This window comes from Rhea americana, unplaced genomic scaffold, assembly GCF_003343005.1.
Source record: "Rhea americana isolate MKP2758 unplaced genomic scaffold, rheAme1 scaffold_3, whole genome shotgun sequence".
NCBI lineage: Eukaryota > Metazoa > Chordata > Aves > Rheiformes > Rheidae > Rhea > Rhea americana.
The window spans coordinates 14,798,589-14,811,254 of NW_028186423.1; the positions used below are offsets into that span (position 1 = coordinate 14,798,589).

General features: G+C 42.1%; 1 protein-coding gene across 4 annotated transcripts; it reads right to left on the bottom strand.

The window, feature by feature from the left end:
- Window positions 1-6,059: 6,059 nt before the first annotated feature.
- SPRY2 (sprouty RTK signaling antagonist 2) lies at window positions 6,060-12,518 on the bottom strand. Of its 4 annotated transcripts, XM_085309546.1 has the most exons (3): window positions 9,618-9,715; window positions 8,925-9,014; window positions 6,060-7,832 (listed from the first exon to the last, which is right to left on the bottom strand). In XM_085309546.1, the coding sequence occupies exon 3, from the start codon at window positions 7,779-7,781 to the stop codon at window positions 6,840-6,842; it is 942 nt and encodes a 313-aa protein (XP_085165672.1). In that variant the 5' UTR covers window positions 7,782-7,832; window positions 8,925-9,014; window positions 9,618-9,715; the 3' UTR covers window positions 6,060-6,839. The 4 variants fall into 4 exon arrangements, with proteins under 4 accessions (XP_085165672.1, XP_085165671.1, XP_085165674.1 ...); XM_085309545.1 differs by lacking the exons at window positions 8,925-9,014; window positions 9,618-9,715 and adding an exon at window positions 11,644-12,518; XM_085309548.1 differs by lacking the exons at window positions 8,925-9,014; window positions 9,618-9,715 and adding an exon at window positions 9,162-9,200.
- Between the last annotated feature and the right edge of the window lie 148 nt (window positions 12,519-12,666).

The window sequence follows — 12,666 nt, forward strand, 5'->3', positions numbered from 1 at the left end:
AGAATCGTCCTGACGATGTCCAGGAACATTTCCACCTCCTGTCTGATTTACTAGTATAGACGTGGCCAGGGACACTGTCTCATGCTTTCAAACTTTGTACTGCAGTTGTACATGTGCAGGAGAGAACCGTTCAGGCATAGCCCTGATATGCAGTTGACTTTTTATGGCATTACATCCTCCCCCAACCATATACCTTTCCAGGTAACTTATAGTCTTTTTCTGCCTCTTAACACAAAAGGTTTGGGGAGGGGAAGGCAGAACAACCCTGGCACCCCAACAGCATTATTGGGATGAGCAGGCAGTGTGCATTTACATAGCCTTCAGATATAGCTGCAACGTTATGAGATCTCATGCACTTGTTCCAAAGCATGAACCCAGTGCTTTTCCAAGGAGAAAGCTACTAAGTGATGAGGACATGCACACTCTGGACAACTGCATAATCTCCTATAGTTTTCTGTCTCCATCTGCAGAGTAGCATAGGTGGAAAAAATGTACTTGCTGGTAAAACACTATGCAATCAATGAGTTCTGCTACAAGGCAACGACTCTCCTGTTTTTCTTTACTATGCAATACAGCTGCAGTTYGGCAAGCTTGAAAAGTGCAGTCCTGGTTTTGTTAACAGGGTTACTTACATACATCATTGTGCTAAATGCATCAGAGAACAAAACAAAACAAAACATACACACAAATCCCAAACCTAATACTCTCTTAAATTATTACTCTCTACTGCAATTAAACAAAATATATCAATGAAATGACCCAAAGCAAACAAAATCAATTTTGATTTTTTTTCCTCTTTGTAAAAAAGTTGTGCATGACAAATGAAAGGAGAGAATAACTTTGTTCACTTTCTATATTTGACAGTTTTTGTAGTATGTCACCTTCTTTGTTTAGATGTCTTATATGGCAACAAGAAATACCAAGAATGTTTTTTAAAAAAATCAGTGACTGATAAAAAAACATACAACATAAGAAGCTGACGAAGTTCTGAATCTATTTTCAGACCTAAAGTGGGACTCTCTGTTTCTGATTAAAGTAACACTTCTAAGCGCAACCAGTTGGMGTATTTTGTTTACAGTGCAACTAATTTTGAAATACATTGGTTCAAAGATTGTTAGTAGTATAGCTCTAAATTTTTGACTTCATTTCTGAAGATAATAGTGCATGTCTGAACAGTCATTTAGAAATTTTCCATTTCTCAGAAGCCAAGAGCTTTGACAGCTGCATACTCATTTGAGACACCCCAAAGGAGCATCAAGATATTCTTGCTCTCTGCAGTAATTGTATTGACAWTCATGCAATTCATGATCAATTCACCTATAGCATCTGTTTGCCTTGATCAAAATAAAATAAAATCCCCAAACACTATGCTAAATAGGGTAGCTATATGTGTAAATTGGTGATCCATCCTGATGTACATTTTTGTGAAGACTCACATTCTCTTAGTTAAACTCTTGCCTGCCACATCTAATCTGCCTCAAGTGCCTTTGCTTGTAACATATCTCAGGTGCACTGAGTGGTTTAGTAATTATACAGTAGGCTTCCAGGAAAGCAAAACTACTCTTGATTATATAATTTATTATATTTTTAAAACAGATTATCTCGCAGCTATTTTTTTTAATGGCTACTTTAACTCCAAAGTAGTAAAGTAGCTGCTAAATAATGCTAAATAGTAGGCTCCATTGTCAAAGCATCTAATCATTGACAGCTTCTGCTGAAACGGGAAACAGTCCATTTTAGTCTACAAGTTTAAACATTTTAGCCATATGCTTCTCTAATTAGAATAGAGGATTTGAGTCAGAGGGAGAAAAAAAAGTTTCTTATAGCACGGAAAAACAGGCCAACCCCAAAGAAACTTTGAATACATAGTACAAAATCTGTTGCCTTTACCCAAGAATGAAAATAACCAGCCTCTTACYCTGTTTCAAGCAAAATCATTCCTACTCACCCCCAAAGGCAGAAGTATCTGCTCTCTTCTTAGCAGTCACTATGACAGAGCAACACTGATTTAAAACAGGTTTTATTTTTCATAGCAGTAAGACCTCAATTTCTGCCATCTGAAATACAGCACTAGTAAATTAGAACAAAGAGGAGCTACTTAACGACATATAAACTATTCTCAGGTCTRTTTTGATTTCGTAGTAACTGAAATCATACTAAAGAGACGAAAACAACATATATTTTGGAACTGTGGGGTTCAGTGTCACAAGTATGGAAAAGTATTTTGCATCTCTGTAAAGTATGAGACAAGTATGACAAGGTAATCATTTTTTCCACCTTGTCTTAAAACTTGCAGAGACAGAGGATGCTAATGAGAAAAGCATGCTTCATCCTCCTCTTTCATCTTCTGCACTAACAAGTAGCAGCAAACATTTATATATTGAGGCTAGCTAATGTCAGGAGGAGGGATAGGTACTAGAAAGAAGAAATATGAAGAGAAAAAAGTAAGACTGGCATATAAGGATCTCTCCAGTTTGAAACAGAAAGTAATTTTGAAAAGGAGAAGTACTATACATATACATACAGTTTCCGTGTCAAATTGTCCTGATTTCARTGAGACATGTATTTTTATTTCTAAATTTCCAGATTCTTGTCAGTTTGTGTGAAAAMTTCCACATTTGTAATTAAAAAAGGGGCCTTTGCTTGGTCTTTTTACACTATTAATTAAGGTATTAATATTATTTGTTAAGAAAAAAAGACACAGAAGGATTTGATGTGCTTTGACACCATGTATAGTGATGTCTACCTGCAACCCCAACCTGCGAACAACGTAGTTAAGATGAGCCAATACATTGCTGACACATTTATTTAGAAATCTATCCAAATACTACTTGTACAGACATTACTCAATCAGGTGTGCTCTCACACTCAGCCAAATTTCTTTCTGGGTCTCTGTTCCAGTGACTGATTGAGAAATTAGTCTTGGCATATGAGATCGTTATTACTCGCTGTACCTGCACCCATCTAAGAACATCTGAGATGAAACAGACTGTTCAAATCCATCTTCCCCCACAGTTAATTCCTAAAAATAGTTGGATATTCTATTGCAGCGCAGAAACAAATGCTATTCTGTACCTGCCATTTAAGAATAAGCATTAAGGTTTTATTCGTCACAGAAATAAACTATTTTATTTTTTTACCATAGTACAAATGATATCAGGTAACAGTGTGCATAGATGGAATAAGCAAATTATGCACTGTGCAGTAGGCAACCAGTGCTCTGTTACTTTCAAGTAGCACCTCACATAAACTGATAGTTTTATAGGAAATTATCAATTTGCATGACCACATAACTACTACCTTTCTTCATTTGGAGAATTTTGGCTTTTGATGACTGACATGTGGTAACTCACTTCAGTATGCAAATACTCATCTGAATGTAATCTCAAATCCTTTAAGAACACATTTTATTTTCATCTTTTATGCTCCATTTTTATGCTTTTTATGCTCCATTTGAATTCAAGTTACTTTTTATTTCTTTTTTTACTGGCATGATCACTATCTCCAGAAAGAAATTATAATCAAGCCTCAAACCATTAATGACCATAACAATAATAAAATAGTTGAGGCTATTAATAAAGACATTCCTAAGTTACTGTACAAGTAAATTTGATGTATTTATCTATAGGTCACACTATATGGAAAAAAAAAAGAATTTGCAAAAGCTATTTGTTCCATTACTACTATCGTTGACTATCAGTCCAATCCTAGAAGTCTCCAACTTTAAACAAACCATAAATTGACATCAGAATTCATAAGATTAAAAAATCAAAACATTAAAGCAAAATAAACCAAACAGAACAATAAGAAGTGTTCTCTGCTGTCTTAACAATGTCTAAAATCAAAGTTCCTAATTGTATGTATGTGGCATGACATTCGCTGTTATCCTCAAAACGTGTATGAAAAAATTTCCTCTCCTAGATCTATCTTAGTGGATTAATAAGTATGCTTTAATATCACCGTTATCCTCAAGGCATGTATGAAGAATCTTCCACTACAGGACCTATCTCAATGGATAAATAAGTACGCTTTTGCAACATTATCTCAGTCCACTTGAAATGCCCTGTTAATTCTTACTAGAGCAATCTAATCCATTTGAGGCAAGATTTTGGTGGTTAGAACAATAAACCTTACCTAATTAAGTGTAACACAAGGATGTTCACTAACATGCACAGACAAACTTTTAAGAGTCTATGGCACACATGCTAATTAATACAAAATGAACCCTAGCACAGTGGTTAGCCTGACAGGCAGTGCATAAGACCATCACCCTGCGTCTGTCCTCCTCCAGCCAAGGCTGAAGCGTCATACAACTCAATTTGTTAGTGGTGGGCTTACCGGAGCCTAGGAGTCCTCTAGCTGTCCTAATAAAGGACCAAGTGGAAGATGACAGCCACTGTTTCATGTTAAGACCAGATTCAAATCCCACTATCGACAGTAAGATGGCTTTCTTTTTTTTTCCTTAGAAATTATCAATGTAGCTAAAGCATTTATTAGTATATTAAACAAACCAAACCTAAAATAATAATAATGCACTATGTAATTATTTCTAAAGCAGGTTTCAATCAACACAGCCGCAAGGCTAGCACTGGACAATTTAAACATAAGCACCTGATGTAATATATCTATATATTCAAACTTATTCAATGAATGGAAGCACTTGAAGGATGAAGGTTGCCCCACAGTATTTAAGAATTAAAAAAAAATCCTCTATTTTATCAGCTGCCAAGTACAGTCTTGAATATATGTCTCAATACTCCACCACAATATAGTGACATCCTTTAAGAATGGATGAATTACTCATGTAACATATGCCACCTTCTTCCACTTAGAAGGCTAAAGATATACTACTTGTCTTTGTATACCAAAGTATGCAGCCAGTTGGTGCAGAGAGGAAAGAAAACCAGCTTACATTTTTTCAGAGGAGAGGTACAGGGAAAAAAAAAAAGAGAGAGAGAGAGAGAAAGGGAGAGAGAACATGGCCTATATATATCAGCTATTTTTGTTTTCCACACTAGTTTGGACTTGCACTTTTTAATTTCACTGGATGATTGATAACCAATGCACGCACGCACGCACACATGCACACACACACACAGATCTCTGAGTACTATAGACCTATGTAAACTGGGCTAAACACCAGATTGCGGATTAAAATTAAGGGGCAAAAGGCAAAAAGATGTAACATTTACTGAATGCTCTGTTTTTCAACTTTTAATGAGTTCTTAATTTATTAGTTATAACCTGTTTTTGTTGGAGAGGGTTCAGAAAAGGCTATGAGATTTTTCTAAATGTCAGCTTAAAAATACTTACAACTATTTCTTAAACGCCAGCTTAAGATATATATAAATTAAATTCAGCATTAAGACCTCTAAACTYGGAGAGACATGCTCAGAACAGGAAATGATAGTTTGTTAATAAAGAAAGGTAAATCATTCTCTAGACTTCCGGTGGGAAACTTGGCAGCAAAAGGATTTTGACCTCAGTGGAAGGTAACTGCCACAAATGACAAATCAAGCAAATTTCTTCTTACAAGTGAGGCAAATGTTTGACATAAGGCTGGACTGCATTCAGATCTATCATTCCCCGTGACATGTTCTTCTRCTTTTAACAAATACTCCTGCAAGCTTTTTGCACTGGCCATATTAATTTTCCATTTTGTTTTTCCTCTGAGCACTAGAGCTGTGCAAGCCTAACATTTTTTGYGAATGATTACTTATTTCCCATTTAAAGCACACAAGCTCATCACTTATAGAATAGGTCAAGCTTTCAGTGCCTATTAGTCCCAGTCTAGAAGGGATTAATGCATTTTTTTAAGTTCATTTTCCTTTTCTGTTGTAAGAAGAGTATACATAACAGTTGTGTAAAAGAAGCAAAAATCCTGCATTATTTTCAGGTGAAACAGTAAAAAAGAAAACACTTTAAAGTTTTATTTTTGTTATCYAACTGCTGATCATGTTAGCCTCAATATGACAATATTACTTTGAAGTTTGCAACTAAAAGTACTGATTTTTCCAACTCAGAGCAATAAATGAGGGAAAAAATGACAAGCAGCCCAGTTTAATTTCAAACGTTAATATATTTTCTATTTTATAGTGAACATATGCATCGTTCACCCCTTATTTGCAGCAACTATGACGTCCTCATAAAAAGGGGTGACATTTGTAAGATGCCTCTTAAAATAAATATTTTTTTATAAAATAATAAAACTTCAAATAAATATTCTTTACACTAAACAATATGTTGAAAAAATTAGAAAATAAAGGCTGAATTTTACTGTAACTGTACAATATACATGAAGTCCAGAGGGAAATCAGAGTCTTGTAATAGAAGGTTTCCGTAAGACAAAATACAATCTAAAAACATACTGATTGATTCACATTCTTCCGAATGTACAACATATTAGTATAATATTTTGTGACTGTGCCATGCCTTATGACACCACTTATTTTTTCACAGTTGAAAATATTATTGTATATACAAAAATATAGCACATTATCTCTGGCAGAAAACAATGAAAAAAAGGAGTCATTTGCTAATTTACAAATTTTGCAAGTACTATTCACAAACAATAGAGTTGCCTAGGAGTGTCTGTGTTGCTTTAGCTTATGCAATATGTGGGTCACAATGTACTGTATCCCATTTTTTCCTGTATCCCATTAGCTGGATTCTAACAAGCATATCAGTTAAGATGGCACACACACAGAGAAGCATTTCACTGCAAACAGCAAAGTATATCCCCAACCCTTCTACTACAGTGCCAAGACCATAGCTGCTTAGATGGTTGCATATGTATGTTAAAATAATCCTTATTATTTTAATATTTCCGATTAGTGATGCTATGTTGGCTTTTCAAAGTTCCTGGGGGGGACACTGGGAACTTTGCAGCAAACTGTGTTCGAGTGTTTACAGCGGCACCCGGGTCTATTTACTCGGTCGTAACAACCCTGGCACAATTTAAGGCAACCCTTGGCTGGTAGGTAACACCACAAGCAAGGCAGAAAGAGGGACACCACACCCATGGCAGACCACCTTGTGCAGCAGTGTGACTGACTGCAAGAACAGGGGTTGTCCGCGCAGTTGTCCTCATCATCATTAGAGCAGTGRTAGAAGAGGCCCTTCACGCAGCACACGCAAGTCCCATAATCAACCACGTTCTGGGCTGAGCAAAGACACTGCTTGTCACAGATCCAACATGACGGGAGGGTCCTCGGATAAGTGCACTCCTTACACTTACATTTTCCACAGTCCTCACACCTGTAGGTATGTGCTCCCAAGTCTTCTTTGCTCAGCGGCTTCAGCTCACTTGACTTCAGCTCAGACTTGGGCTGCATTCGGATGATCCCGTCAGCAACTGGCCCCGAAGATGATCCTAAAAGTCTTTGTTCGGAGGAATTACTGCTCGTACTTGTCCTTGTACTGCTCCGTGAACCTGTACTGACTGTGCTGATGGAGCGGGACAGAGGTGCCCGCGAAGAAGCATGTATTTGCGTATGCTGAATCCGGCTAAAATGACGATGTTCGGGCAAGCCATGAGGCCTTTCATTTTTGTGTTGGGTTGCTAGACGAGGAGCAGATTTGACTCCCGGTCGCGGAGCCACCGTCGGTCCCTCTGTGTACTCATTYGTATTTCGGATGGCCCTGATCTGGTCCAGAGACAACACATGAACCTGCTGCGTCAGGACATCCCTCAGGTCGGGCTCCCCATGCGGCCTCCCAGTGTCACGCCGAGCCTGTAGCAAGGACTGCGACCCACTGCCATTCTGAGCTCTCGTCTCCATCAGTGCCCTGAAGCGTGCTCACTCCAACAGGCTTAGCACACATCTGAAATCCTGCAGCAACAAAGACAAGATTCACTATTGCAACACATGGCACGTTCTCTGGCAGCCTTGCAAGCCTAAAGGTTCCCCAAGCATTGCACACATTAAAGTAATGCATCAGCCATTAAAAAAGGAGTCACATCTGGGTGGCGCACAGGAGCCAGTCAGCCGAACAGGCTTCGCTTGGCCTGTTTTGGCTAACGCATTTCTTTCTTTTATGAAGAGCTTAAGAAGATTCTTTTCTAGGTCTGTACATTTTGACTTGTGATTCTAGAAAATCTAGGTGTTATACCTGCTATCTGAGCCTCCCCTAGCCATCCTCTGGCTAGACCATGGSCTTCAACATGATTAAATTCCAGCCACTTAAAGTGACTCTTCCTTTCACATGACACTACTAGAATGTATTTTATATTAAAAAAAACCCTACAAGTATTTAGCAAGTGTAATGTGACCTGCTGATGACAGACATAATTCTCCAATTTTGTTTAAAATTGGATAATATTTTCATAGGCTAGTCTCTTTACACATTAAACTTTACATGATGTAAATAGGAAATTTTAGTTTAATACCAATGGTCCCAAGAAAAACACTAAATAGCAATAAAATGTTTGAGGTTAGACATTAAATGAGTTAGTGCTACCAAAAACTTCAACAGCACAAGTAAAAATATCTCTCTCCAATATTTTAGTGTGTGTCATACTTGTGTACACCACTCTGATTGTTATTTTAAGGCTCAATACTACAAAAGCAATGCTACCACATCTTTTAACATGTAAAAAATTCCATAGATTACTTTTACAAGTTGCAAATATTACTTGAGCGGCTTGTGGGACAGAAGCATGCATAATATAATCAAATAATGCTAGGATCCAAAAAGAATATTTGATTGTGAATATTACTTTAAAGGGTCATTAACTACAAAAGAGAAAYGTAGACTTAAGAATTTAAATGGAAATTTAGTAAAACACTTAGGAGATAAGAGCTTTGTATATAACTATCTTTAAAATTAAAATATGCAAAGTTGCAAGTACTGACCTCTACTTAAATTAGTTAATATTTGTTTTGCCTTTATCGCATTTTAAAGTAGATCCAAAATCCAATTACCTATACAAAAATCCAAAACAATATTTTGCAATTAAAACCCAAGCAGGGACCAAGCTTCTTACAAGGACCACACAATGTCTTCAATTATACCTAGAAAGAGCACCACAGTGTTACTCTGTACACATCAGTTACCAACAATAATACTATACCACAGCATAATAAAATATAGCCAAACAGTTTAACAATGTCTATCTCAAGACACTGTCTCTATTCTAATAGCAGTGAAAAACATTTAACCTTTTAACTCCTGGCTACTTCCCCTCTAGTGTTTTTCCTTAAAAATAAAAACGTGACTACATATTTACATATTTAAACATTGCCAAATCCTGGTTTTGGATACAGTATGTATATCATAGTGTGTCTCTCTTCTCAAGAAAAAAAAAGAAAAGAAAAGGAAGTCGTGCAAACTTATCTTGAAGGATTACTTTTTTATTTTAATTAAAACTTTTGCTATACAACAAAAGTTTCAACCAACAGCCTGAACAGACATTTCCTCATCTGAACTCTCTCCAGATAAAAAAGAATAGAAAATAAAATGCTTTCCCCCCATCCCTGAGAGGAACCRGTAACGCTGTTTGCCCTGCTCCTCCGAGGGCAGATGTCAGCCCACTCGAGCCGGCCGAGGAGATACGCTGAAGACCCCCTGCCTCTCCAGAAATGACAGCCCGGTGCGAAAGGAAAGCTGACCCTGACCTGCAGGGTCCCCCAAAGACCCGAGGACCCCCGAAACACCGAGGCGGGCGCGGCGCAAGGCGACGCCGCGCTCCGCTCGCGGCCCCTCCGCGGGCTGCAGCCCGGGCGCGCAGCCGGCGCGCAGCAGGTGGGACGCGGCCGCCCCGCGCCGCGGCTGCCGGCGGCGCAAGCGGCCCCGCGAGTGCGGACAGCCCGCAGATAAGCGGGAGGCGTCCTCTGGGCTGGGAGGTGGGAGGGGGCTGCTGCCTGCCTTATCGGGAAAGTCAAACCCATGTTTCCTTTTAACTCCCCCCTGCCCCCGCCCCGAGATGCTCAGGGAGCCTTCCCCAGCCTGGCAGTGTAAAGCGACCTGCAGAGCAGTTGAGGCACACTTCCAGGACAGTTGAGGCAGATTACCCCCTCTCGTCTTGCCATAAGCACCCATTCAAAGCCAGCCGAAGGAGGATCTGCTCTACCCCCCCCCCCCATTTGCTGCAAAGTGTGCACACTTCAGTCCGCCCTCTCGTCCCCAGCCCGAAGGAACACACAAGGGCTTTGCAGCTGATCACTAGTCCGAGCCTGGGCAATCTTCCTTTTTCAACCCTTTGAAAGATCCGCTAACAGGACAGGATGCAAACCTCGCGCACGTTTATTTGCAAACACGTATTCGCCTGAAAACTCTCACGGCAAAGCAGGACTCTCCCTTCTCAGACCTAGCACTGCTTCTCCCCTTTCCATGCACCAAGAGCGGAGAAGCAGCAGCATTTGCCTTTTTGTGTGTGCATGTGTGTGATAACACGCTTCCCCACTTCCAGAAGCCAAAGTCCACTCTCGCCGAGCTCAAGTGCCATGCTTGCTAACTTCTGCTTGGTGGGATTGGCAAAAGGGGGAGCTGGGGGGCGGGTTCCACGCTCTGCAAAACGGGCAGGTTTAAAACGCAAGGGGCTTCTTGCGTGCTGTGGAAAAACCCCGGGTCTCGCCGGCTGGGAGAGGGCGAGCCTAAGGGGGAAAAGTTCTCTGCCCGTGAATTTCTGTTTTGTGCCGGGAGCCCGTGCAGCGCCCCCCCACCCCCATCCCCACCGCACGCGCGCACACACACACACACACACACACACCAACCACCTCCTCTGCTTTCAAAGTGCTTTGAAACCCCCATTAAGGGCCGAGTGTGTGATCAGACTATGGATTAGGGCAAAAGGGACTTTACCATCGGGGTGGGGCAAACTGACACACAAATAGCTTGCTGGAAACACTAGTAGTGTTTTTTTCAATGGGAGGGAGGGTGCTACAAAGTAAACCCACCGAAAGAAAAATAAAATAAATGCAAAGATAAAGGCTTTCCTTTCCCTTGAAAGGTGCAGTGTAGAACCTGGGGAAGAACTTTCCTCGTCTTATGGATCAAATTAATTTCACAACAAATACACACGCACGCACGCACACACATATATATTTATACCAGACGTGAACTCACTTCCGAATTGCACGGATCTCCCGACGCCACCACGGCCAGGCGTAAATCACGCCGTGAAGCGCGGGTTGCTCACCCTCCTCCAAGCCGGGGGCTCGCAGCGCCAGGCTCGCAGCCCCGCGCCCCCTCCCGCGGCCTCCCCCCGCGGGGCTCGGCAGGAAGCCGCTGCCGCTCCGCCGGGAAGGAGCGAGCAGGACGCGCCGTGCCCGGCTCTCCGCAGCGGGCTACCGCAGCCCCCCGCGCCCGCCTGCGCGCCCGCGCAGCCCCCCGCGCCGCCCGGGCACCCCGGTAGGGCGCAAACGCGGCGCAGCCCGCAAAACCCAGCGGAGCTTCCCCCTCAACTCCCCCCCTCTCGTCCCCGCCGCCACCACCACCACCGGGGGAGAAACCGCTCCGAAATCCCACCTCCAGCTCCTCTCTGGGAAAGGAAGGAGAGGGGAAGGTGGGGGGAGAGGGAGAACCTGTACGAGTGGAAAAGGGATCGGCCTCAAACATTTCCACGAGTTTTCTTGGAGCAACCAAGGGAAGGGGGGGGGGTTACTGAAAAGCTTGTTTTGCAAAGAAGGAAAAGGCTCTCACCGTGATCGCGGCGCTGCACCAAACCCCTCTCTCTCTTGTATTTTCTTCTTCCTGCGGTTTGCAAATAAATCCAGCCCTAAAGCAAAAAAAAATCTTTTCCAAACTCTGCTTTAGTCCAACTTGCAAATTAGAGTAAGAATGATCACCGTGTAAGAAGTCCAGAGCAAAGTTAGGTCCCTCACCCCAGATCGATTATAAATATGTGTGTGTGTAGTATAATAATAAAAACACCTCTCCAGATGGGGGTGGGTTTTCTTTGCTCTTAAAAAGAAATCACTCTCTCTCTCTTTCCCACACACACACTTTTTTTTCTCAATGAACAGAAGGCCGAATCGCGAATACCAAGTCACTTTTTTGTTGCTGTTGCAAATGATCAAGAGGAAGGGGAAAGCCAAAGAAAACAAAATAAAGTGGATCTAAAACAAAAATCCCAAAGCTTTCTTCCACTGAGCTCCTCCAAAAAAGCAGCTTGTGCAATGTAGCCGTTCTGCTGAGAAGCTGCTTGCTGCAAGCTCCTCTCCCCTCTCTCTCTAGCTTTCTCGCTCCCTCTGCGAGCGTGTGTGTGTTGCAGGCAGCTCGGTGGTTTGCAATCGGGGGAGGGGGGGTGTTTTGGGAGCGCAGCGGATTTGTGGTGGTGGTTGTTGTTGTGTGTTTGGAGGAGGTGGAGGAGGAGGAGGAAGATTTGAGATCTGAGCTGTAGGGGCTCGGCGTTTTTCTGCTCGCTCGCTCTCTCCCTCTCTCTCTTTTTCTTTCCGGAGGAGGTAGGGTGATCTCTCTGCAAAAGCAGCAGTAAATGGCGTCATGTGGATCTGAGGAGGAACAGAGCAGTTGTTGTCCCAGAGGATATATCGCATCCGGTCCCAGCTCATTGGCTCTGCGGGGCTACATTCACTGGCGCTCCCAGCGCCCTGCCAGCACTCCGAGCTGCGGGAGGCATTCAAAAGGGCAGCGCCGCCGCTCTGCTCCGCGCCAGCCCGCCGCGCTCCGCCGGCCCCGGCGCGGAGCGGCGGCGGGGCCTCGCTG